Raw genomic sequence first — 23,048 nt, forward strand, 5'->3', positions numbered from 1 at the left:
ATATTTTTTTTAAGTAATATGTTTGTAACTGTATTTGAAGAAAGACGTTTTTCACAGTTTTCATTACATGTGTTGGCAATTTTATGATAACTTAACCTTAGTTTCTTACTTGATAAAATATAAAACTGTTTTTGAACTTTGTAGTTTTTTTTTTAACCTGCAAGATCCTGAATGATGTTGGATACCATCTGTTGTTTTAAAATTTTTAATCTTCTTGCTATATCTCCGTTACTAATTGTCATTTGCCATCTTTCGTACCTATTTTTTATCACTTCGCTTACTGATTTTTGATCCATTACTGTGTATCTTAAATTTTAGGTGTTATCAAAATACTTAAAAAAGATTTATTTGGGACTAAAGTTATTATCATAGGCAATTTCATGCAACCTTTTACAGGAACCTTTTATAGGAAATTGCTAAACTAACATATATAATTGATAAAATATTTTTGAATAACAGTTGAGTTAAAAAGAAAGAATGAAAATCAATAAAAAAGTCTGTTGGCCTTTTTTTTTATAACATTTTGTGGTATGTTTTTTGTATTTCTTTGAAAAGACTAAATTATTAAAAAACTTGCTATAATAATAATAATAGTAATAATAATAATAATAATAATAATAATAATAATAATAATAATAATAACAATAATAACAATATTAATAAAATTAGTGTCTAAGGAAATATGGTTACTTTTTTATGTTTGAAAAAAAAAGGAACTAAATATTTTATTGCATAGTAAAGTAAAATAGAATAGCTGATGAATACATCACAACTCATTTTAAAGTTTGTGCATATGTTTAGTCTTCACATATATTTATATTATGACAACTTTATTATGTGAAGATTGTTGAAAATTTTTTGTTGGAAAAATGTTGACAAACAGTTTAAAAAAAAATTGTTTTAAAATTAAAACATAGCAATAGTGTGTAACCATTGTGTAACAATGTGTAAATGTATGTAATAAATTAATGTATATAATAAATTAATTACAATGTTTTATTTTATTATGTTTATTATTTATCATTATGTAACACTTTTTGAAAAAAATTTAAAAATGTAATATCTAAAAACTAAAATGTAAGAAAAAAAAAATGCATATAAAAGATAACTTAAAATAAGTTTTTCCTTTAAATGGCTCAATGAATGAATAAACTCAATTTTTTATTTATTATTTTATTTTACAATTTTCTTTTTGTTTTACTTGAAGAAAACAATTGATTTTTTATTTTTTATTTTTACTATTTATTTATTGCTACTGCATATTTTAATACATATAGTTCTTATATTCTGTTATGGCTCACACTAACACACAAACAGATATATTCTGTTATGACAAACACAAACACACATACAGATATACTCTGTTATTGCGCAGACACACACACACAAGCAGATAGCCAATAGTCTACTTTTGCATAATTATAAAGATATATATTTATTTGATTTAGATTTAGCTTCAGCTGCTATTTGTAAAGGTTTATATCTAGGCAGTCAGTTTTGCTGGTTATTTCATGAAATCGTGAATCAAAACAAGATTATTGATCCTGTGAGCAAAAGAGAAGCAACTTTGTACAATGTGAGAGATTTGTAAAATAATTAAAAACTTTTGCTGGATCTTTTTTGTTAGAAATTTTTATGGGTTTTATAAATTTTTTGACCCTTTTTTAGGGTGCTACTATTGGATCATCAATTGATCATCCTCACTATTTAAGTTTACAAAATGCTAATGAAGCTGAGTATCCATATGTAGATATGGGAGATTTTGCAGGTTTAAAAGCACTTTAAATGTTTATCCAATTTTTTTTATCATTACTTTTTCTAGCAGGTTGATATAAGTTTTTGTTATTTGGTAGTTTTTTTAAAATAAATCTGATACAATGTATGCATAGTAGGGGTGGGAAGTTTTTTTTCAAGTGACAGCCTTATTACTATTGGTGGAGTTATTACCTTAAACTCACAAAAACATAAAAATAAACTTTATAAATGCAAAAAACTCTCTGCGAAAATCCATTTTAAAGTATTGTCATAAGTTTGAAAATTTACTTAAATAACTCATATTGTTTAACTATTGTGTGTTGTATATGTTTAAATATAAACTGTATTTTAGAAGTAGAAGATATCAGAGAATAATTGAATTGGACAAAATTGGTCACTCTTTCAATAATTTATAGCCAAGAAATCGTATACAATATATACCATTTGTATATATAATATTTGATTTATGTCTTACATGAATCAAATTTCCATATATAATATATGGAAATTTGATTTATGTAAGACAAAGCAGATATTAGAAAGATATCATTTCCTTTTAAAATTGGGTAATATTCCTAGATCAAGTGATGTTATTCAAAAAGTCTCAATTGAAGTTTGTCAATTATGGAAAAGTAAAGTCTGCTATTCAAAATTATAAATTTGTTATTAAATCAACACAAAGTAAAAATACTTATTATAAATACTTGATATAAATTTGACTTATTGCCCAAAAATGCTAAATTTAAAAATCTGGAAGACAAACTCTTTTATGAACTTCAGAAATCTTCCTATGGGTGCAAAGGTCAGTGCAATATTGTGACAGATCCTATAACAACATATCCGCAAAACCTGCCACCTAAAAAAAAAGATCTTGAAACAAATTATAGTCAATTGTTTGATGATTTGTCTGACAATTCTAGTAGTGAAAGCTCAGAAGTTAATAGTAGAAGTGATGGTTACCCAATTCCATTGAAACATGCAAAGATCACCGGTAAAATGGTAGCCAAGGTAGCTAAGATATCTGAAAATGAATGGTATCCAATAATTTGTAGGGCAAAGATTGTAAAGGCTGTACTCAATGCAGTTGATGAGACATCAATTTGCAGATCTGCAGTCCAAAAAGCGTCTACAACATTGTGCATGAATTAAGCTTGATTCAGTCTTAAATCAACTCTTCTGAAGAAATGTGGTGCTCACATTTTGATGGTAAGAGCATAAACAAACAACATTATTATAGCATTTTGATTTCAAGAAACTCTAAATCTTTGGTTATATATTTGAAAAAATTAGAGAAAGGCAACTCTGCTTCTATTTATAACATTATACACAATATTATTTTGGAATTTAATTTATTAAATAATATTTTTGTTGCAACAATATTTGACACCACTGAAATAAAAACAGGTTCTAAAAATAAAGTAATTAGGGGTTTGATAAAATTTTTTCTAGGTTTAGTGTATCATCCTTGCTGACTTCATGTTCTCGACCTGCTTCTTAAGCATTTTATGAACTCAAAGTTTGATTCCTTATCAACATTGTCTAATATTAATTACTAGTTCATTAATGAGTTAATTAGTAACTACCATGATTTAATTGAAAAATACAAGCTTAACGGGTCAGTTATTAAAAGTAAAAAATATGGCAGGAATTATTATACAGAGCTGGATTTGTTATGTAAAGGATACAAGTCTTATCAAGATACAATGAATTTACCCGCAGAAAGAAATGTTAACAATATAATGAAGTTAAAATTGCCATTAACTGGTAATTGCCTTGAGTGTTTGGAAAGACACTATGATATTTAGAATGATTGTCCACTAGACATTGATTACACAAATGAAGTGTGGAAAAGGTTGCTTGCAAAATTTAAGTTATTTTTTCAAAGAAACGTCATCAGCTTAGAGGCCAAATTTCTGAGACACTGTAATAAGCGTTGATCTGTGTGTTATTGTAATAAAATAATTTAGTGTTTGAACTATATTTACTTCCATAAAAAAATTTTAAAAGACTTAACTTAAGGTCAAGATATTTTTTGTTGAGTTGAGTTTTTTATATCTAAAAAACTCAACTCAACAAAAAATATCTTTACTTTAAGTTACACAAATTTTATGCTTAGTTTTTAAGCATAGAGGTTAACCATGCTAGACAATTTGCAGGGTCTGCAAATTTGGGGCTGTTTTTGAATTTAAGGTTCCTTTTCCAAATATAAGGAATTTTTTTTTTTAGTAATATACCTAGTAATAGAAGGTTTTTAAGATTTTAACGCCTTAATGACAGGTTGGGGGGGGGGTCTGAACCTCTAGCCACAGCACTGTTTGTAAGATATTTTCAGCCCTATGTGAATTTGTCTTAATAACTCATATTTTAGTTTATAAAGGTCATTCCTTTTAAAAACAAGACTTTTTAATCTGTTGCAACAATTTTATTTTTGAAAAGTTTTATCATTTCAAAAAAACGAGTTTGCGCAGAGGGTTTTTGAATCTGTTACGGTTAAAATTATTTTAAAATACTTTTTATACTATTTCTCCACCAGTAATAATAGGACATATTGATTTTAAGAAAAAAATGTTAAAAATTCCCATCCTTAATGCATAGGGTGGCTCTTAAAACAACATTTTTGAAAAAAACCTGTTCCTACCCCTTTACTTTGTTCTATATAATACTAAAACACTAGGTTTAAAATTTTTTTAAACAAAAAATTATTTTAGGGGTAGCTCAAGACCCTTAAAAATTTGACTGGTCCCTAAAACTTTTAAAATAAAAATTCTGCTAAAGTATGCCAACCTGGTACTCAAAAGAAGCGAAATTATATAAAAACTTTAAAAATAATAATCAATTTACAAAAAAATAACTTTTTTTTTTAATAAATAAATAAAAACTATTGTTTTTAAGCTAAAAATAAAAAAAGTCATTATTTTCAAGTTTTAAAAAAATAGTTTTTTAAACATGCTTTTTTTTAAAATGATTACTGTTTTTAAAGTTTTTATATAATTTCGCTTCTTTTGAGTACCAGGTTGACATACTTTAGAAGAACTTTTATTTTCAAAATTTTAGGGACTAGTCAAATTTTTAAGGGTCTTGAGTTACTCCTAAAATAATTTTTTGTTCAAAAAAATTTTAAACCTAGTGTTTTAGTATTATATAGAACAAAGTAAAGGGGTAGGAACAGGTTTTTTTCAAAAATGTTGTTTTAAGAGCCACCCTATTAATGCATAAGTATTTTGTTTTACATAAAAAAGTATATTATATACAGTATAAAATGTACTATATATAGTATATGTGTAAATGTTTTATTTAATAGTTATTATTATTTGGTTAAAGATAAAATTTATAAGATATAATAGTATTAGGATTTAATAAGCATTAAAAATAAATTTATTTCATTTTTATTTTTAATCAATGCGCTTAAAACAACTTTTGTTATTGTAGGGAAAATATAAATATATAAATAGTAAATAAATAATAACTAAAAATATTTCTATGGTAAAAATCTACTTAAACAAAGTGTTATATATGTAATTTTTAGGAACATGTGTTTCTGATCCCAATTTGTGCACCAATGGTTTAACTGTAATGTTTTGGTTAAAAATGACCCAAGATGATATTTCAAGAATGTTTGAAGCAAGCTATACCCATCAATACATTATATCAAGTGGTGGCCAAAAAAGTGATTCAAGGTGACAATGTCTTAAATACTGTTTTTATATGTATTACCGGTAATTTAAAAAAAATAGTATTAACATTAATTTCCACATAAACTTGTATTTTCATTGTATTTTAAATAGTTTATATTGACTATGCTTACATATTTTAGCATACATGTTTTTAAATTATTAGGAACTTAGTTTTAGCTTTTGATTGAAAACATGAAAACTTTAATGTTATTTTACAATAATGTCTAGGGGGTTTGCTTTCCTGTACCAACAAGATTCAAACTTTAATGGATTCAAGCTTCAACTTCAAGCAAGTGATAGTGATTATGTGATTGAGATGAATAGTATTCCTAATGAATGGTTTCATGTTGCATTTACTTGGCATAAAGAGGGGGGTGAGATGACTTTTTTTCATTAAGTGTTTTATTGTTCATTTATATGCAGCATAAATTGTTATATATGTTATATAAATATTATATATATATATGTATATATTTATATTTATTTATTATAACTTAGAAATTTTATTACCTGGGACTCGTGCTGGATTGATTTACTATCAGAATGGAATTCAAGTAGGACCATTAGGTACAGCTGTTGCAGGAAGTTATCCTTTTGATAAGCAGACTCGACTTACAATTGGTAAACCAAACTATGGAGATAAATTTTATGGGAGATTTTTGATGGATAGCTTCATTATATATTATCAAGTTCATCCTGCCAATTCTATTCTGAAATTTGCTACAAGTAAAACTATTTTACTTATATTTATTAGTAATTTGTATATCTTAACAAAAAAAATTGTATATTACAATAAAAATAGTATTATAATGGAATATTAAACATAATAATACATTATAATAATTATCATAATTAAAAGATAAAGTCTTTTCTAAAAATTTTTATCTCTATTTTATATAATTATAAATTTATTTTCAAATGAAAAAAAACATGGTTTAGAATTCAATCACCTTTCAAATTTGTTTATTTCAATGAATAGATATATCATTGTCAATGTTAAAACTGTGTTGAAGAAATTGAACTTTTAACTAATTACAAACAAATGGCTCAACATTTTGATATTTTTAAAAAATTAAAAGTAATCTAGAAGTTTTGACAATAATCTTGAAGTTTTAAAGATGAATTTGTAAATTTAAAAGTGATCTTGAATATTTAAAAATGATATTTAGATTTGATATTTAGATTTGAAAATGACATAAATAGTTTGAAACTGATTTTTAAGACTTGAAAAAACTCTTGAAAATTTGAAAATGAGCATATTTAGAAACATTCATAGAAGTTTGAAAGTACATAAAAATGATTTTTTTTGTTGAAAAAATCTCACTCTAATTATTAAAATTAGATTTTGACCCAATAATTTATTATAATTTATCATATTTATATCATAGGTGCATCAATCAGTGTGACAGAAAGTTTATCAGGAAGTATATCAGGAAGTGTATCAGGAAGTGTATCAGGAAGCATATCAGGAAGTGTAACTGGAGTAATCAATGGAAATGGAGATTCAAGCTTATCTTTGAGTATGTATTTTTTTTTAATAAAAAAACGTAAATGAAATAAAAAAACCTTAAGAAAAAATAAATAAAAACTACAGCGCAGCTAAATATTTCAAATTTTGATGATTTATAAAAGATATCAAAATATCAGGAAAATTATTAAATATTGAAGCAAAGTTAAAACAGAGTTGTTAATTGAATTTAGCATATCAGACAAGTGTAAAAATGTATGAATATGCACGATGGTTTTGGCCATTTAAAGCAGTACGAATTTCTGATGCTGGACAATCGATATCTCCACTCCAACAGAGTGATTCAAATCATTATGCAGTTTTAGGGGTAAGTTTTATCATTGGGTTAGTCTTTATATTTTGGTAACTGGTTTTTTGTAGTTGTTTTTATATTTTGATGGATTGATTGGCTTCATTTTAGTTTCAGGGGAAGAGGGGTCTTGGTTTAATTTTTTTTTGGTGGTTCTAAAATATTGAATACAGAAAATTATTCCATTTTCTGTATTCAGTATTTTAGAAACATTTATGGTATTTTATTTTAATCATTTAGAGTGAAGCTAAACTTTATCTTTGTTTTTTTAGGGAGGAGCTAAATTGTATCTTAGTTCAGTGAGAGGACAAGTTTTGTGGTTAGAGAATTTTGGGGCTTTTGCAGTGTTGGGAGATTTTGCTGGTAATTTAAATCTATTATTCTGCTGTTTAAAGTAATAAAATATTCATTTTTATTTTAGTTATCATTGTCGTCCCAATGAAAAAATTGTGAACAATACTTTTTGTCTTTTATCCCATCATATCAAATAAAGTTCTATTAGTCTAATCATATTGTTATATCAAGGCTATTTTATTCATTATGCAAGTTTTTAGGTTTAGAACTACTTATGTTTGTATAGGCTTTTGTGTTCTTTATTTAGTGTCAATTCTTTTAAATTATTAACTTATTGTATTAAAAAATTACTGTTTATAATTTATATAGTCATTACATTAGATAATTCTTTGTCAAATGTGGCAGAAATTTTTAAAAATGTCATCCTATATCTCAGATTTTACTGATTTTTATACAGTTGAGAGTACTTAATAAAATAAAAATTCCTTGAAAATTTTAGCCTCTAGCTCCGAGAAGATCCAGAAACATGATCATTTTACTTTTAGTAGATATTGGCCAGGTCTCTCCCCTTAAAATTGTCTTGTCCCCTTAAAATTGCAATGTTTATTTAGAGGTTTACATAACTTTAAAAATAATTGATCTTTTTACTTAAAAATTTGTACCTGGCTATTTTTATGGATAACGGGCATGATTCCCACTTTTTTGTAGTGGAATATTGCAATTGATTTTTCACTACTTTCCAGACAAAAATTTAAATTTTAACATTTTAAAATCATTATTTTAACTGATATTTAATTCTAAAATGTTAACATCAAGTTTTCTTATTACAATTCCTGAAATTAACCCAGAATCTATAGATACTATTAGCTTCAAACAAACAAGGGAAGATGTTAATATAAGAGACATTTTTTCTTTTTATGGTATTTAAATTTCTTAAACTAATTAGCATTGAAATTTGGTTTGATACATTGAAATTTGGTGAGTTTGATACATTGAAATTTGGTGAGTTTGTTCTGTTTAAATACTTTGTTGATGCGTTTCATTAGATTGGTACAATAAATGAAATTTATCATATTGAAATCTTTCCATGATGACGACAGAAAAAGTTATAATTTGTCATCTGTTAAAGATATTATGGCAACGTTTGTGAACCTGCACAGCCCTTTTAACAAATTTTTCTGGCTATCTAGAGCAGATGAGTGTCGGGTTTAAATTACCAACGCAATTTGTATCATTGATGCACCTGTAAAAACAACTGACACTTTATTTTTTTGTATTTTATTTTGTAAATAATTAAAAAAAAACAGAACAAAAAAATTTTTCAAGACAAAATTTTTAAAGTTATCTTTACTTTATTAAAGTAAAAAAAAAAAGTTTTTTTTCAAAGTGGGAAATGGTCTCTGGTGCCCTGGCCCATGGACTCTCTGGTAGTCTGCCCTGGAAACAATTTTAACACATGTTCATTAGGACTACACAAATGGTGAAATTTTCAAAGCTCAAATTTGGATAGTAGTGAAAAATCTATTGCAAGATTCCACTAAAAAAAATTGGGGCTCATGACCCAGCCCCCTTCTGGTGTCTTAGGCCCTGGAAACAATTTTAATATGCATGTTTATCAGCGCTTCAAAAGTGCCAAAAGTTTTAGAGCTCCAGCTAGTTTGGTAGGTAGAGAAAAATCAATCACAATATTCTGCTACAAAAAAGTGGGGTCCATGTCCTGTTTCCCATATATAGAAATCCATAAACTTGAAAATCAAAATGCTTATGTTTTCTGAACTATCAATGAATATAGAATTAGGTGTTGTTTTTTTTTTTGATATCATCAAGGCCATGTGAGTATCTTGGGCAATAAAAACAGGTGTATAAAATATTGCCTAAATTTATTTAATTTGATAAATACACATACTTAATAATAATTTTTTATATTTCTGATCATATTGGATTTGTCACTCCTGAAAATAGCTAAATAATTTTTAAGTAAAAAGATCAAATATTTTTAAATTTATGTGACTTGAAACCTCTAATAAAAACATTGCAGTTCATTGCAATGTTTTCATTAGAGGTTTCAAGTCACACACATAGTACACACACACAGTATACACACACAGTATACACACACAGTATACACACACAGTACACACACACAAAGGTTCAACAGATAAAAAGTTACTTCAAAGACCTCAAATATTTGTAAAAAATCGATTGAATTAAATAGGCGGCAGCAATGGTTGATGGTGACAATGGTTTATATTTATCATGTTTTATGTTTATTAAAGAATTTGACTCATTCATTGATAGTGCATTAAACCCTTGGGAATAAGCAATGCAGTTACCTCAGTTCTGCTAATCAACCTAAAGTTGTAACAAAGGGTTCTTTATGAGACCTTGACAATGCACACCCAAAGCACTAATAGAGACTTCATCCATATGCAGTATTGCACTTGATGATGGTATTAATCAGTCTCCATGAGAGTTACCACAGAATTCAGAAAACTTTACTAGCAGTTGGCTTTAGAATCATCAAACTGAGTTTTAAAGTTGTACTCTCATTAGGAGATAACAGCAAGAGTTGCATAGCCATTAAAAGGAGGCACAAGCATAAACCCAAGAGTAGAGTCTAGCAGTCCATAAAACAAAAAAACCACTCATCCTAAACAGGAAACAATGTAGCACAGGTTTCCATCTAGCCTAATAGATGAAGAAGGGGTGCAATTCTAGATAACAAAATCTTTCTGCTAACCCCTATAGTTTTGCCTCGGAAATCTTCCATAAGACAGTAGCAAGATACAGTTAAAACCTGCCAAGATGAGTGTTTTTTTTTTTTTTGATACATCATCATTAATCTTTACTCAATAAAGAGCTCTATAACAAGGGATATTTTATGACAGAATTGACTTGTCCAAGTTAAATCAAGTTACAAGGACAAGTTAATTATGTTCTCATTTTATAAATCAAATCCTACAAAGCAGCAGAACATGGAATGGGTTGTATTGGATTACATGTTGCCAGTAGTTGGGTGATCATAATGACCCTGACCTGACTGACCTGACTAAAAAAGTCTTAAGATTATACAATAATTCTAAACTTGGTTTCCATGGTTTCTAGTAGTTGCAGAAATGTTGTACAACAGTTGCACAAGAATAATGTTTTATAATGGAAACAATTTCTTTTGTAAGTTTTTTTGTAAGTCTTTTGTAAGTGCAACATTTTCTTTTGTAAGTCTTTTGTAAGTGCAACTTAAAGTTGTGCAACTTATGTGCAACTAACTTATGCAAGAAAAAACAGATAATCAATTATATAAACAAGTGTGTCAAGAGAATTTTATTTTATAAAAATGTAAGTATAACTCCAACAGCTGGGAGTTGATTAGAATTATTGATTTAACTGGTTTGATGTCTTGGAGTAAAGAAGGAATGGACATTAATAATAAGTTTCTCTGTTATTCTGGGTTAAGCTATTAAGAAAATCAAACCAATTTGGATTACTATAAAGAATTTGGATAGGGTCTGACCAATTAATTATAGAACAAAGCAAAAGGATGTTGTTTTATAAAATCTGACAAATTAAAATACAGAGGACATTTCAAATGCTAATGTATGCACAGAAATGCATAATGTGCTAAAATTATAGTCTTTGTTGAAAAGTATATTCCTTTTGTAAAGTATTTTTTAAAAACTATAAAATTTGTTGAAAAAATATAAAAATTGTTTATGCAATTAAAAAAAAAAAATTTTCCTTAAAAATTACTTGTAGGCTTGCAGTTTGCAGGGCTGACATAAGGATTATAGGGCCAACATAAGGATTGCAGCAAATAAAAGTCCTTTTTTTTTAGTTATTGAATCATACATGGTTTACTAAACCATGTATGATTCAAAAACTATAAATGACCCTATCTTAAACTTCACTTATTTTTTAATAAACTCTAAAATTTAACTAACTTGAAACATTCTGTCAAGTTAAAGATTTTTTTAGAATTTTTAATTAAAATAAAGTTCAAAATATTTATGAATATATGTTTTGAAAAATTTTATAAAATTTTAAAATTTTAATCATTTTAACCTTATTTTTATATTGACTCAAATATAATTTTGTGTATTTAAATTAATGAAGAACTTTTTATTTAAATTAATAAAATATAAAATTTTGTTTTAAAAATGAAGAATTTTTTTAATATGGAAAAATTGTTATTGTAATTTTTTTTTGAATTTCCTTATTCATAAATTTAGGTACTTGTGTTAGTGATCCAGAAAAATGTAGTCAACAAGCTGGAAGTGCCCCACTTGGTATGACCCCTGGATTAACAGTATCATTTTGGCTTAAAATTACAGCATCTGATCTTGCAGTTCCATTAAATGACCAGCAGCAACAACATCAATACATCATTTCTAGTGGGGGGCAAGTGAGCAACTCGAGGGGTTTTTCATTTTTATATGCGGCAGAGGAACAAAAATTTAAACTTCAGTTGCAAACAAGATATTATGTATACATGATTGAGTTTAGCAATTTGCAAGAAACATGGTGTCATATCGCTTTTACATGGAAAAAAGAAGGTAGTTAAAACATAGCAGATAAATAAGTATTTAGGTTAAAAGTAGCAGATAATTAAGATAGATTAAAAGTAACAAATAGATAATGTAGGTAAAAAGCGACATATATACAAGATGTGTAATATGTAGCAGATAAGTAAAAACTTAAGGTAGATAAGAATTAGAAGTTAATAAAATTAAAATTTGTGAAATGGTAAAGTTTTCATAATTTTTAACTTTAAAATATAGTTTTTTATTTCATAAATCTTCTGTCAATTGACACATAAATTTATTTTCCAGGTCAACTTGAGGTTTATTGACACATATACATTTATTTTCCAGGTCAACTTGTGCTTTACATAAATGGAGTAATAAAAGATGCGAGAGAAAAGCAAGAAAAAACATTTGAGTTAGATACACACACTAAATTGACAGTTGGTAAACCAAATCACATTGATAAACATTTTGGAAGGTTCAAAATGGATTTGCTTAGTATCTTTTATTATCAATTATCATCAACACAAATCGGTGAAATTGTGAACAATGCGGCTACAAGTAAGGGGTCTTAGTACTTATTTTATCATTAATGATGATATTGATTAGAATTTTAGTAATATTTATTATAATATTAAATATAATAAAATATAAAACAACCAAAACAACATTATTAACAATTGTTTATTTTATTATTATTATGGATTTATTCTTTTACTTTTGAAATAACATTTTTCTTCTGATTAGCCTTCAAACTAAATTTTGAGTTTTTTAGAAAATAGAGAAGCATAGGTTAGACAGCAACTAGAAGTTTGAATTTTTTAGAAAATAAAGAATCATAGGTTAGGCAGCTAACTAAAGTTTAAAAGATTTATAAAATAGAGAATCATAGGTTAGACAACTAATTAAAGTTGCTTCACTTTCTCTTTTCTACAAATACTATCATGAGCACTGCTCTTAAGAGCTACCACCTCTTGTGTCATCTACTAAATTCGTTCTCGTGTTACTTGTCGTTCAATTAAGTTTCATCCTTTTACTGTGACTTTTTCTAAGTCCTCCAAAAACTCTTTTTTGTCTAGCTTTTTTCCTCGAACATCAGTTCTTTGGAATTTGCTTCCTTCATCTTGCTTTCCTGATTCATATAATTTGCAATCTTTTAAGTCATCTGTCAATTGTTATCTTGCTCTACAATCTTCATCTTTTCTCTTCCAGTAACTTCAAACTCTAGTACCGGTTGCTTTCAGCCTTGTTGGAAGCAAAGATGTTTAAAAAAAAAAAGACCATTCAATAGAATTACTCTGGTTTTGTATGATTTTAGAATAAACATAACATTTGTAAAAAAGTGAGTGTTGCAACCCTGCAGAAATGCAATAAAGATTCTAGACAAGCTGCATTTAAGTTGCCTTAAAAGCAACTTTTTAAAAATGATTGCTTTCTGCTTTTATTTTTCTAGCTTTGTTCAACGAGTTTTGTAAAATGATTTAGACATATATTTAAGTGAGTTAAAAGGTTTGTATATATTTATTTCTTTTCAAACTTAAATCCTTATTCATCTTTTTATGTCACTATGTAGCTCTTACCTAATGATTCTCTGAAATATAAAGCATTTTTCTGGAACTGATTTTGCATATAAGTTTCCATTATAAAAATAAGAAAATTTTCTTCTTTGTCCTCTTACGTTCTAGTGAAACTCAATGTTTCTGTCTTGTTCTTGTTCGATGTTCTGATTCAATGTTCTTGTAAAACACGCCATAGTTTAAATCAGAAACACCTTTAAATACCTAGCAAATAGCTTAAAGAAATAGACTCATAAACTCTGAGTTCAAAAAACAAATTAAAACATATGACAAAGTGATATTTTTGTGTAATATTCTTTTTAGCAGAACAATTATTTTAATGAGCAAATTCAGTAAACTGTTTTAACAATTGAAATATTTGCATATTATTTTAAAATTAAGTTTTTTTTTTAATTTTTTTATTTATTTCTTATGCTTGTTAGTAGTAGTAATTTTTTAATTTTTATATTGTTATAATTTATTATTAGCTTTTTTAAATTTTTTTTTTTTTTTTTTTTTGTAATATTATTTTTTACCAATAATTTATAATTTTTTATTCATTTATTATTGTTACATTTGTTAGAAGTAATTTTTGTTTATTATTTACTTATTTCAGTTTTTACTTATTTAACAATAAGAAACCTTTTTTTTAAATTCTGATTTTCAAGCTAACATCAAACTAACATCAAACTAACACATTTTATTAGATTTACTGCATTCACTCAATACATATCTATTGCAACCAATGAAGGCACCGTCTTTGCATTCACTTAACGCACCCACATTATTAAGTTTCCACAATTTTTATACTAATCCATTTCCTACTTTTGTTACTAAAGTAACTGGACCATTTGCCACAGTATCACCATCTCTTATTGATAGTGGAGAAATTAATCCAACTGTTCCTCGTGGTACTACTATTAAACCTGCTTCTCAGCCACCAACACCAACTTCTCCTACAGGTAAATTTTATATTTGATAATAATGTATTTTTGTGGATAATAATGTTGTATGTGTTTTTTGCATAAATTTTTTTTTTGGAAAAACAAAAAAAAATAAAAAAATTAGAAATTTTTGTTGTTGTTAAAATCTTTTTTTGGGTAGAATACTACCAGATCACACTCTAACCCTACAGAAACAGAACTCAACCTATTGCATTATTTTTGATCATTAGTGATAATGATATAGGGACAAGCAGTAATATGGGTGTAGTAAATATGTATATATATATATATATATATATATATATATATATATATATATATATATATATATATATATATATATATATATACTGTTTAAGTGACATCAATAATAATATATAGTTTATATTTAAATGATAAAAAATAATGTCATGTTCGGTTATATATTATTTTTATTATTTTATAGTAGTTATAGTGAAAAAAACCATTATGCAAATTCGTAAAATTAAAACAAAAATGATGTCATTGAAACATAACAAATTTAGACTTATTTAGTTGTAAAAATGATCTTCAATTGCATGCCATCACTAAATTACCATTGTTGCAATTTAAGACTTTCTTCTGCAGTCATGAGCATTTGCAAACACTGTATCTGAACTGCTTTGCAAATCTTACGTGTATAGTTATTACCTGTACAACACATGAAACATAATATAGATATTATTTCTTGTTTCATTGATGTAACTTACACCACATGTGCAATCTAACATGTGATAGACCTAGATAACTTTTTGGATGGATAATATGGATTTATTTCAATATAAAATGTCAAGTAAAGAATTACCATAACTAAAAACAGTTTTTATTCTTTTTTTCTTTTTTTAAGTATTATGTTTAGTTTTGGTATCCTTGGCAGTATTTTTCCGGGGTCTATCTGCTTGTTTTTTATATTTTTATGGGATAGTTTATAATTTTTGGCAATATCTGAAAATTGTTGTCATAAAAGAGATATTTATTTAACTTGGAGCAGCAATATTCAAACCTAAAAATTTAAAACAAAATCATCTAAAAATTTAGTCATCAAAGTTGTGAAAAATCAAAGTTGATCTTAAATGTCTGTAAATTTGTACATGTATTTCAGCTTTTTCTCTTTCTAAATGATTTCTAATTTTTCTCCAAATAATGGGAAAGGATGAAAAAAATCCTTCACTTGGGTCGAATACTAGTTGGACAATTGTGCAACTACCGTAAAAATCTTGCAAAATTTACAAACAATTTGGAAGAATTAGATTACTTTATTTCTATAATTTTCAATTAATTTGTCGCTGATGTTGTGCTTTTTACAACATATTTGGACAAATATGTGGGGGAAATATTAGCATCTTTTAGTTTAAATGCATAGTAGCTAGGCATAAACTCAGGATAACCTTCGTTTAACCATTCCTCAGCTTTTTCCTCTTGACTTCTATCTAATGTTCTAAGTAAATAAATAAAGTTATAAGAGATAACCAAAAGTTATAAGTAAACTTCACCAAAATTTTTATGTCTGTATTTATTTTAATTTTAATTTTTTGCAACTTGCAAATCCGGTTCATACTTCTGATTACTTTTTGTTGTAGTAACAAATTTAGCAATTGATGTTTAGCAATCATTGCAGTTGACTGAACTGTTGAGGAATATAAAGAATTGCCAATAAAGCTTAAATTAATCTTGCTACTTATCTTCTGACTGGTTAGACTTATTTGATACTGCAGATGTAGATGGCCTTGACTCTAAAACTGATATACTGCTAAATGTGTCAGAAGAATCATTAGCGCTTCCTTTTTGTTACTAAAGATTTGTACCAAACTTAAGAAAAAATTCAAAAGCCCACCCAAGAACCCAGTTGGGTTGGGTTTTCGCTTAAAAACCCGGGTTTTTGCCAACCCTTTTTTTTCAAAATTCTCAAAATCAACCAAAATTTAGTTGATTTTGAGAATTTTGGTATTCAATAGTATATGAATGGCTGTATCTTGTGCATTCGAAGTTTCTAAAAAAGAATTTGTGCTGTCAATGTTAGAAAATCAAGCGTGACTATTATCAATGTACCTTTTGTAAGTTATTGGCACAGTATTAAAGCTTAAAGCTTGTTGGATAGCATTAAATTTGATAAAAAAAATAAATTGTAGATAGGCTTCTGACATAACAACCATAATGAACAAACTAATGGACCAGAATTTTTTAAGATTTGTAATTTGTCATCCCATAAAAAATAATATTTATTTACACAAAGTTCAATAAGCTTGTGAATATCGACTAATGATAGCTTAGTTTGTATAATGAGATCATCTTTATCTTTGTTTAAAATATCAATTATAGCAATCATTGCTTTATCTAGTAGAACAGGCAGATACAAGTTAATAACATCAAATGAAACTATAGTTTTGTTAGGTTCAATAACCCATTCTTTAGCCTCAGGTACAAATAAAAATTTATTTTTAACCGTCGGAGTTAGGGTTAGGGTTGTTTAATTAATAATTGATTAAACCACACTCTTTAACTTAATCAAATATAGCAATAAGTATTTTTAAGCTTTTCTTTCAAGAGTTTTGACCTGTTTCAAGAACATTAAGCAAGACCTGTTTCGAGAACATTAAGCATGTTCAGAACAGAATATTTAGAATGAAATTAAGTTTCTTGTTAATGTGTTTTCCCAAAATGGACATGCATACAAAGAATTTTCAGATATTGCAAAAATTATAAGCATAAAAATACAAAAAACCAGCAGGTAAAATACCACAGTGGATACCAAAACTAAGCATTTTACTTAAAAGAAAGTTTTGTAGAGCTTTCATTTTAATTTTATGAGTTGTATAATGGTTTTTTTAGTTTGATAATGCCTTTAAGAGAGAGAAAGAGGAAGAGAAGAGAAAGAGAGAGAAGAGTAAAACTACTTGAACCAAAACCCTCAATTGATGTATGTACCAAAATCAATGTATGTGTGCTCACTGTACTTATCTCTAAATAATTCAGTTGATAAATGAACTCCTAGTTTATTTTTTAACAGTTTAGAAATGGTTTTGGATTTGTTCAATTGATATAAGAACACAAACAAAAAATTGAAAGATAATAAATAAACATAAAAAGAAAAAATTAAAAAATTCTATAAAAGTGAGGAGAATAGTTTTTAAAAGAATATTAAATTTAATTTTCTCAATTTATGGTTTTAACTTTTAAACAACAACAAAAAAAAGATTATTAAATTTAATGGGCTTTCTCAATTTATGGTTTTAACTTTTAAACAACAAAAAAAATAATAGTTAAATAGTGTAATAAAAAAGTTTATTTATTTTTTATTCTTTTTACTATAAAAAAGGTTAAACCCATAAATTAACCCGTTTAAATATTTTATTTTGTTTTTAGGCAAAACAAGTGCAATTTGTACAGCAAAGCTTGATCTTGTGTTGCTCATTGACAATTCAGGTTCTATTGAAGCACGAGGTCGTGAAGGTTATTTTGAACAAATTAAAATGTTTATCAAAAATTTAATGAAGCTTTTCAGAGTAGGTACAGATGCTAATGTTGCTATCATTGAAGCTTCATCAGATGCTAGAATAATTGCTAAATTTGGAGATGTCAAAGATAAAGTGGTGTTTGACCAATATATAAACAATCTTAATTATAAGAAAGAGCGATCTTTTATTGGTACGAATTGATTTTTTATGTGAGCTACATATTTTTATTTAGATATTTTGTAATTATATTCCTATAAATAATATTAATATTTAGGTAAAGCATTGGAATTAGCAAGAACTGATGTATTTTCTAGAATTCTCTGTAAACAAAGTGCTAAGTTAATGATGGTGATAAGTGACGGTTATGCTTCAGATGATGTTACATTGTCAGGTGTTGAACTGCGAGACTTAGGAGTAATTATGATGGGCATTGGGTATGGCCCTGAAACACAACTAATGCGATATACTCTTGAAAGTTTGTCTTCTGATCCTAAAGATCAATACACCTTTGTGTTTGGTTATGACCGACTTATTGAGTCAGTACAACTTATTGTCAAAAAAGCATGTGAAGGTAAAGGTTGTTTTTTTATAGGTTTTTATTTTTGGAGTGCGTATAATTTTGTTACTTTTTTTTTTTTTAGCCGCAACAGAGGCTTCATTAGTTGATACCACTGATCAAGTTAACAATAACCCAATTAAAGGCGGTGAGTTACTTTGCATTAAATTTTGTTTAAAGAATTTGTAAATTATGCGATATTTATGTTTTCAATATAAATTTTTTTAGCTGTTGGTCAGGAGTTTATCAATTACTTTATGACAGAAATTAATAAATATCGCCGTATGCATAGTGCAATACCATTAACTTGGTCTGTTGAACTTAGCATGAAGGCTCAACAGTGGGCTGAGTATCTTGCTAATGAGGACAAGTATGAATATTTTAATTTTTTTTTTAATTTTACTTGGTTTTGATTATTATTATTGTTATTATTATTATTAGATTAACTTTATTTTTCAAAGATTTATGTTTTTTTTAGCTTAATTTTAGGTTGTTTTTTTTAATTCAATGTTTAGACTTCTAACAAAACCAAAAGTTCACTATGGTCAAACTTTATATATTTCTCCAAAGCCTGGCCCGATATCTGCACAGATTGCTGTCCGTGCATGGTACAATCAAATAATCTATTATGATTTTCAAAAGCCAAGAATAAGCGAACTAAATAGTTATTTTGTGCAGTTGGTTTGGCGGTCAGCAACCGATGTGGGGGTTGGGAAATATCAGTCAGCATCAGGAAAAACATATGTTGTTGCATTTTATAATCCAATTGGAAATAGTGATGATGGATTGAGTTTTAATATTCTTGCCATGACTAGTTAGTTGTTTAATTGTTCTTTTAAAATAATAATGTTGTCATGGTTTTATCAAAATTAAAATTCAATAATTTATCTAGTTTAACTAAGTTATTGTAAATAATTTTCTTTTATATAACTGATTAAAAATTTTATAATTTTTTCTTTTAAAATGCTATTTAGTTATAATTATTTAACTTAGGTTCAGCAGTGACTGGTGTCAAATCAGGGTACTGTCCTACTGGATACCAACCAAATTTAGAGTACTGCTACAAGCTTTATTCTGAACCAGTGACATGGGAAGAGGCTGTAGCAACTTGCAGCGCTCAAAAGGGTGCACTAACATCTATCACAAAAGATGAAGAACATTATTTTATATTTAATATTTTACATGCGCATACAGTTAAATCTACCTGGCTTGGATTGAATGACAGGTTGTTATTGATATTAACATTTATATGAATGTTGTTGTTATATATAGTATGTTAAGTTGATTTTTATCCCTTCTGGAACAAAATATTCCATCAAATATGAAGACCTAAAAAAAGGATTGACCTCTTGGTCAATTCTTCTTTTAGGGCCTTCACATTTTGATGGAATATTTTGTTCCAGAAGGGATAAAAATATAGACTAAACTTAACAACAGCATGTTGCAACAAACTTGTGAGCAAGCATCTGAACATCTGAAGTCTGTAATTTCATCAAAAGGTGGTCATTAATATGAAATTACATCTGCACAATATTGCGCATAAAATCAGCATTTTTGAGAGTTATCTTAGAGCTCAAGATACAATGCTTAAAAAAGCCTTTTTACCTCTAGAATCAATGTTTCTCCTGATTTATACACAACAGCACACAATTTTGACTTCTGCTGACTTTAATAAAACAGCAGAGCTACTTTTATATAAAAGATTTTGACTTAAATAAATAAACCTTTAATAAATTAATATCCTCAAGTTAATTTATCAAGAATATGTATATTAACTTTTATTTCATTTATTTTTCTTTATTGTAGGATGTTAGAAGGCTCGTTTACATGGGTGGATGGTGCTCCACTTTCTTTTAATGGTTGGACTAATCCACCAATAATTGGAAATCAGAAAAGTTGCGTGCAACTTACAACTGATGTCGGATGGCAAACTGAACAGTGTGATATACAAAATCCATTTATTTGTAAAACAATACGACCAGGTTTGTTGCATGTTGACCTATAACAACTTTTTGTTTAAAAGAATGTATACAAATAACAACTGTATAAAAACTTATTACCTGGAAATTTTTTTTAATAAATACTATTTATTTGAAGTTTACAAATTATTTATTTAAAGGAGATCTCATTTTTATGGTAACAATACATTATCCAACACAAGCATGGAGCCAAGATCTTGTGTATGGAACTACACCAGCAGCTATTGAACTGATACAACGTGTTGAAAGACTAGTATAAATTCTTTTTATATTACTACATTTTTTTTTAGTTACAAAGTTGCATTTTGATCACATAGTCGCATATTTTGTCAAATAGCTTCATACTTTATTCAAAAATATACACTTCTCGTATCTATATTCTTTTTTGAATCCATGTTTATATTAAATTTTCAGATCATGAGTATATATGGCTCTCGAGAGTGGTTTCTTAGTTACACCATCAAAGCATTTAGGTATTATTATTGTTGCACTTATTTCCTTGTTCTTTATTTGTTTGATTCCATTACTAAATGTTTTTATATGATAGGGGTCATGTCAGTGTTTTTATTGACATGGAATTACGATTCTCCCCAGCTTCACCAATTGATCCTGTTGCTCCTTTAAAAAATGTCACCTATACTGAAGATTGCGATGGTTATATTTGTGATTTGACTGATGTGCAGATTGTTCCAGGTTTGTTTCTAGACTTTTTAGGTGAAAATTTAAACAAAAAAATGTTTTTAATTTTTATTTACAAAAGTAAATAAGAAAAAATATTTATTGAAATTCTTAAAATAATTTTTTTAGCAATTAATGTTACATACAATGGAACGTGTTCGGCAAATTGTTACACTAGTTGTACACCAAACTGCGCTCCAGCTTGCTGTTCACCACAAACTTTACCTACTTACTACACATATGAAGTTGTTCAAGTACCAGCTGGACAGCAAACCGCAGCACCACCACCTCCACCACCACCACCGCCACCGCCACCTCCTCCACCACCAAGTAATAAATTTTTATAGTATTAAGATAAAATAAGAATAAATTAAAATAATTTTGTTTTACCTAAGGGTTAAAACTAAGCGATTTGAATTATTTGATGTTCCACAACAAAATCGTGCTTAAACCAAGTTTATAAATGAACTTATTTTAAAACTAAACTTATTTTAAAACTAAACATAGTTTATTAAATAGTTTTATATCATGTTTAACGCTAGACAATCTTTAATTTATCAATTTTAACATTTTCGCATAAACATCAAACGGTATTAAATCTTATTGAATGTAATTTGCTATAAAAAAAAACAGTAAAAGAAGAAATTTGTTATATGAAACATGATTTTAAATGGGTAACAATTATTGAAATATTGTTTTTAACCCTCGTTATTTAAAAGATCATAATAAGGTTATTACTTAAAACTTCTTCAAATATTTATGATAAATATAGGGGATAAAATAATGAATAACGACGTAACTTTTTAATTTATTTTTATTACTTTTACTTTTAAAACGGTTTTCTAAATTAAAAAAATTCAAAGAAGCTTTTACTTTTTTATTTCTAAAACTAATGATTTAACATTTGCTGAATGTTTTAATTCTTTTAGAAAACTTAAAAGTATATGAATTTTTTTCTTTGAATAATAAGCCTAATTTTTCTTTTATTACCAGAATATTAATTTCAGTGTATTTTGTTTAGTTGTGTCGCCTGTTACTTCCGTTATTGTGACATTCCCTTCGTATTGCGCCCAACAATGTCAACAAGTGTGTACCCCTGCATGTCCGCCAGAATGCTGTCAACAAAAGCGTCGAAAAAGAATGGAAATTTTGCACAAAAGAAGTAAAATAAATCACAACCACCATCAAGGTTGATCCCCAAGATTGTCGATAAACAGTAAATCCAAAAATCTATAAAACCGGAAACTATTTTTAAATGTGAAAAATATATTAAAAACGGTTCTCGAATAGAGTATATCTAAGTATTTTTATTAGATTGAAATATAGATGATATTGGGAGGTAACCATCTAAATATAAAAACCTGCTCCACGTATCAAAAGAAATCAATGAATGCCCAATGAACATATGTATCTAATAGTTTGACATTCGTTTTTTGATTTTTGCATTTATATATGGTGTGAAGAAAGAGTTTTATTAGACAGCCCAAATTGTTTTTAAAGAAGTATTTATAGAAAATTAATATGTGATATAAATAAAATAGTAAATAAACATTTTATAACAATATTTATTTAAGAAAAATAAAAAACCTCAATTTTTGTTATTTGTATGAGGGAAGTAAGGAAAACCTGGTTATCAATTTTAAATCTTATTCCTAATATGGAGTAGATGGAGAAAGTCTGATTCAGCCAAGGAATTGACTTTTAAAGTTATTTACCTAATATAACTGACTACGTTAGTAGTCAGATGAAACTTTTAGTAATCTAGTACAACTTATATCACGTTTTACTTCCATCATTATCTA

At 27.1% G+C, this 23,048-nt stretch overlaps 1 protein-coding gene across 2 annotated transcripts in view; it reads left to right on the top strand.

The window, feature by feature from the left end:
• Positions 1-22,838, top strand: part of LOC100206998 (uncharacterized) — a 39,284-nt gene extending 16,446 nt beyond the window's left edge. The window contains exons 3-25 of one of the 2 annotated variants that reach the window (XM_065812371.1): positions 1,449-1,576; positions 1,669-1,768; positions 5,282-5,432; positions 5,658-5,803; positions 5,928-6,155; positions 6,818-6,949; positions 7,131-7,264; positions 7,519-7,609; positions 11,767-12,090; positions 12,409-12,621; positions 14,324-14,578; positions 17,942-18,223; positions 18,308-18,604; positions 18,675-18,737; positions 18,818-18,959; positions 19,105-19,403; positions 19,583-19,814; positions 20,396-20,571; positions 20,709-20,821; positions 20,983-21,041; positions 21,116-21,261; positions 21,376-21,576; positions 22,268-22,838. In XM_065812371.1, coding sequence (XP_065668443.1) covers positions 1,449-1,576; positions 1,669-1,768; positions 5,282-5,432; positions 5,658-5,803; positions 5,928-6,155; positions 6,818-6,949; positions 7,131-7,264; positions 7,519-7,609; positions 11,767-12,090; positions 12,409-12,621; positions 14,324-14,578; positions 17,942-18,223; positions 18,308-18,604; positions 18,675-18,737; positions 18,818-18,959; positions 19,105-19,403; positions 19,583-19,814; positions 20,396-20,571; positions 20,709-20,821; positions 20,983-21,041; positions 21,116-21,261; positions 21,376-21,576; positions 22,268-22,440 — 4,085 coding nt within the window. In that variant the 3' untranslated portion in view covers positions 22,441-22,838. The remainder of the gene's footprint in view (positions 1-1,448; positions 1,577-1,668; positions 1,769-5,281; positions 5,433-5,657; positions 5,804-5,927; positions 6,156-6,817; positions 6,950-7,130; positions 7,265-7,518; positions 7,610-11,766; positions 12,091-12,408; positions 12,622-14,323; positions 14,579-17,941; positions 18,224-18,307; positions 18,605-18,674; positions 18,738-18,817; positions 18,960-19,104; positions 19,404-19,582; positions 19,815-20,395; positions 20,572-20,708; positions 20,822-20,982; positions 21,042-21,115; positions 21,262-21,375; positions 21,577-22,267) is intronic. The other variant, XM_065812372.1, reaches the window with a different exon arrangement.
• Positions 22,839-23,048: the final 210 nt, after the last annotated feature.

The sequence above is a fragment of the Hydra vulgaris genome, chromosome 12, assembly GCF_038396675.1.
Source record: "Hydra vulgaris chromosome 12, alternate assembly HydraT2T_AEP".
Taxonomy (NCBI): domain Eukaryota; kingdom Metazoa; phylum Cnidaria; class Hydrozoa; order Anthoathecata; family Hydridae; genus Hydra; species Hydra vulgaris.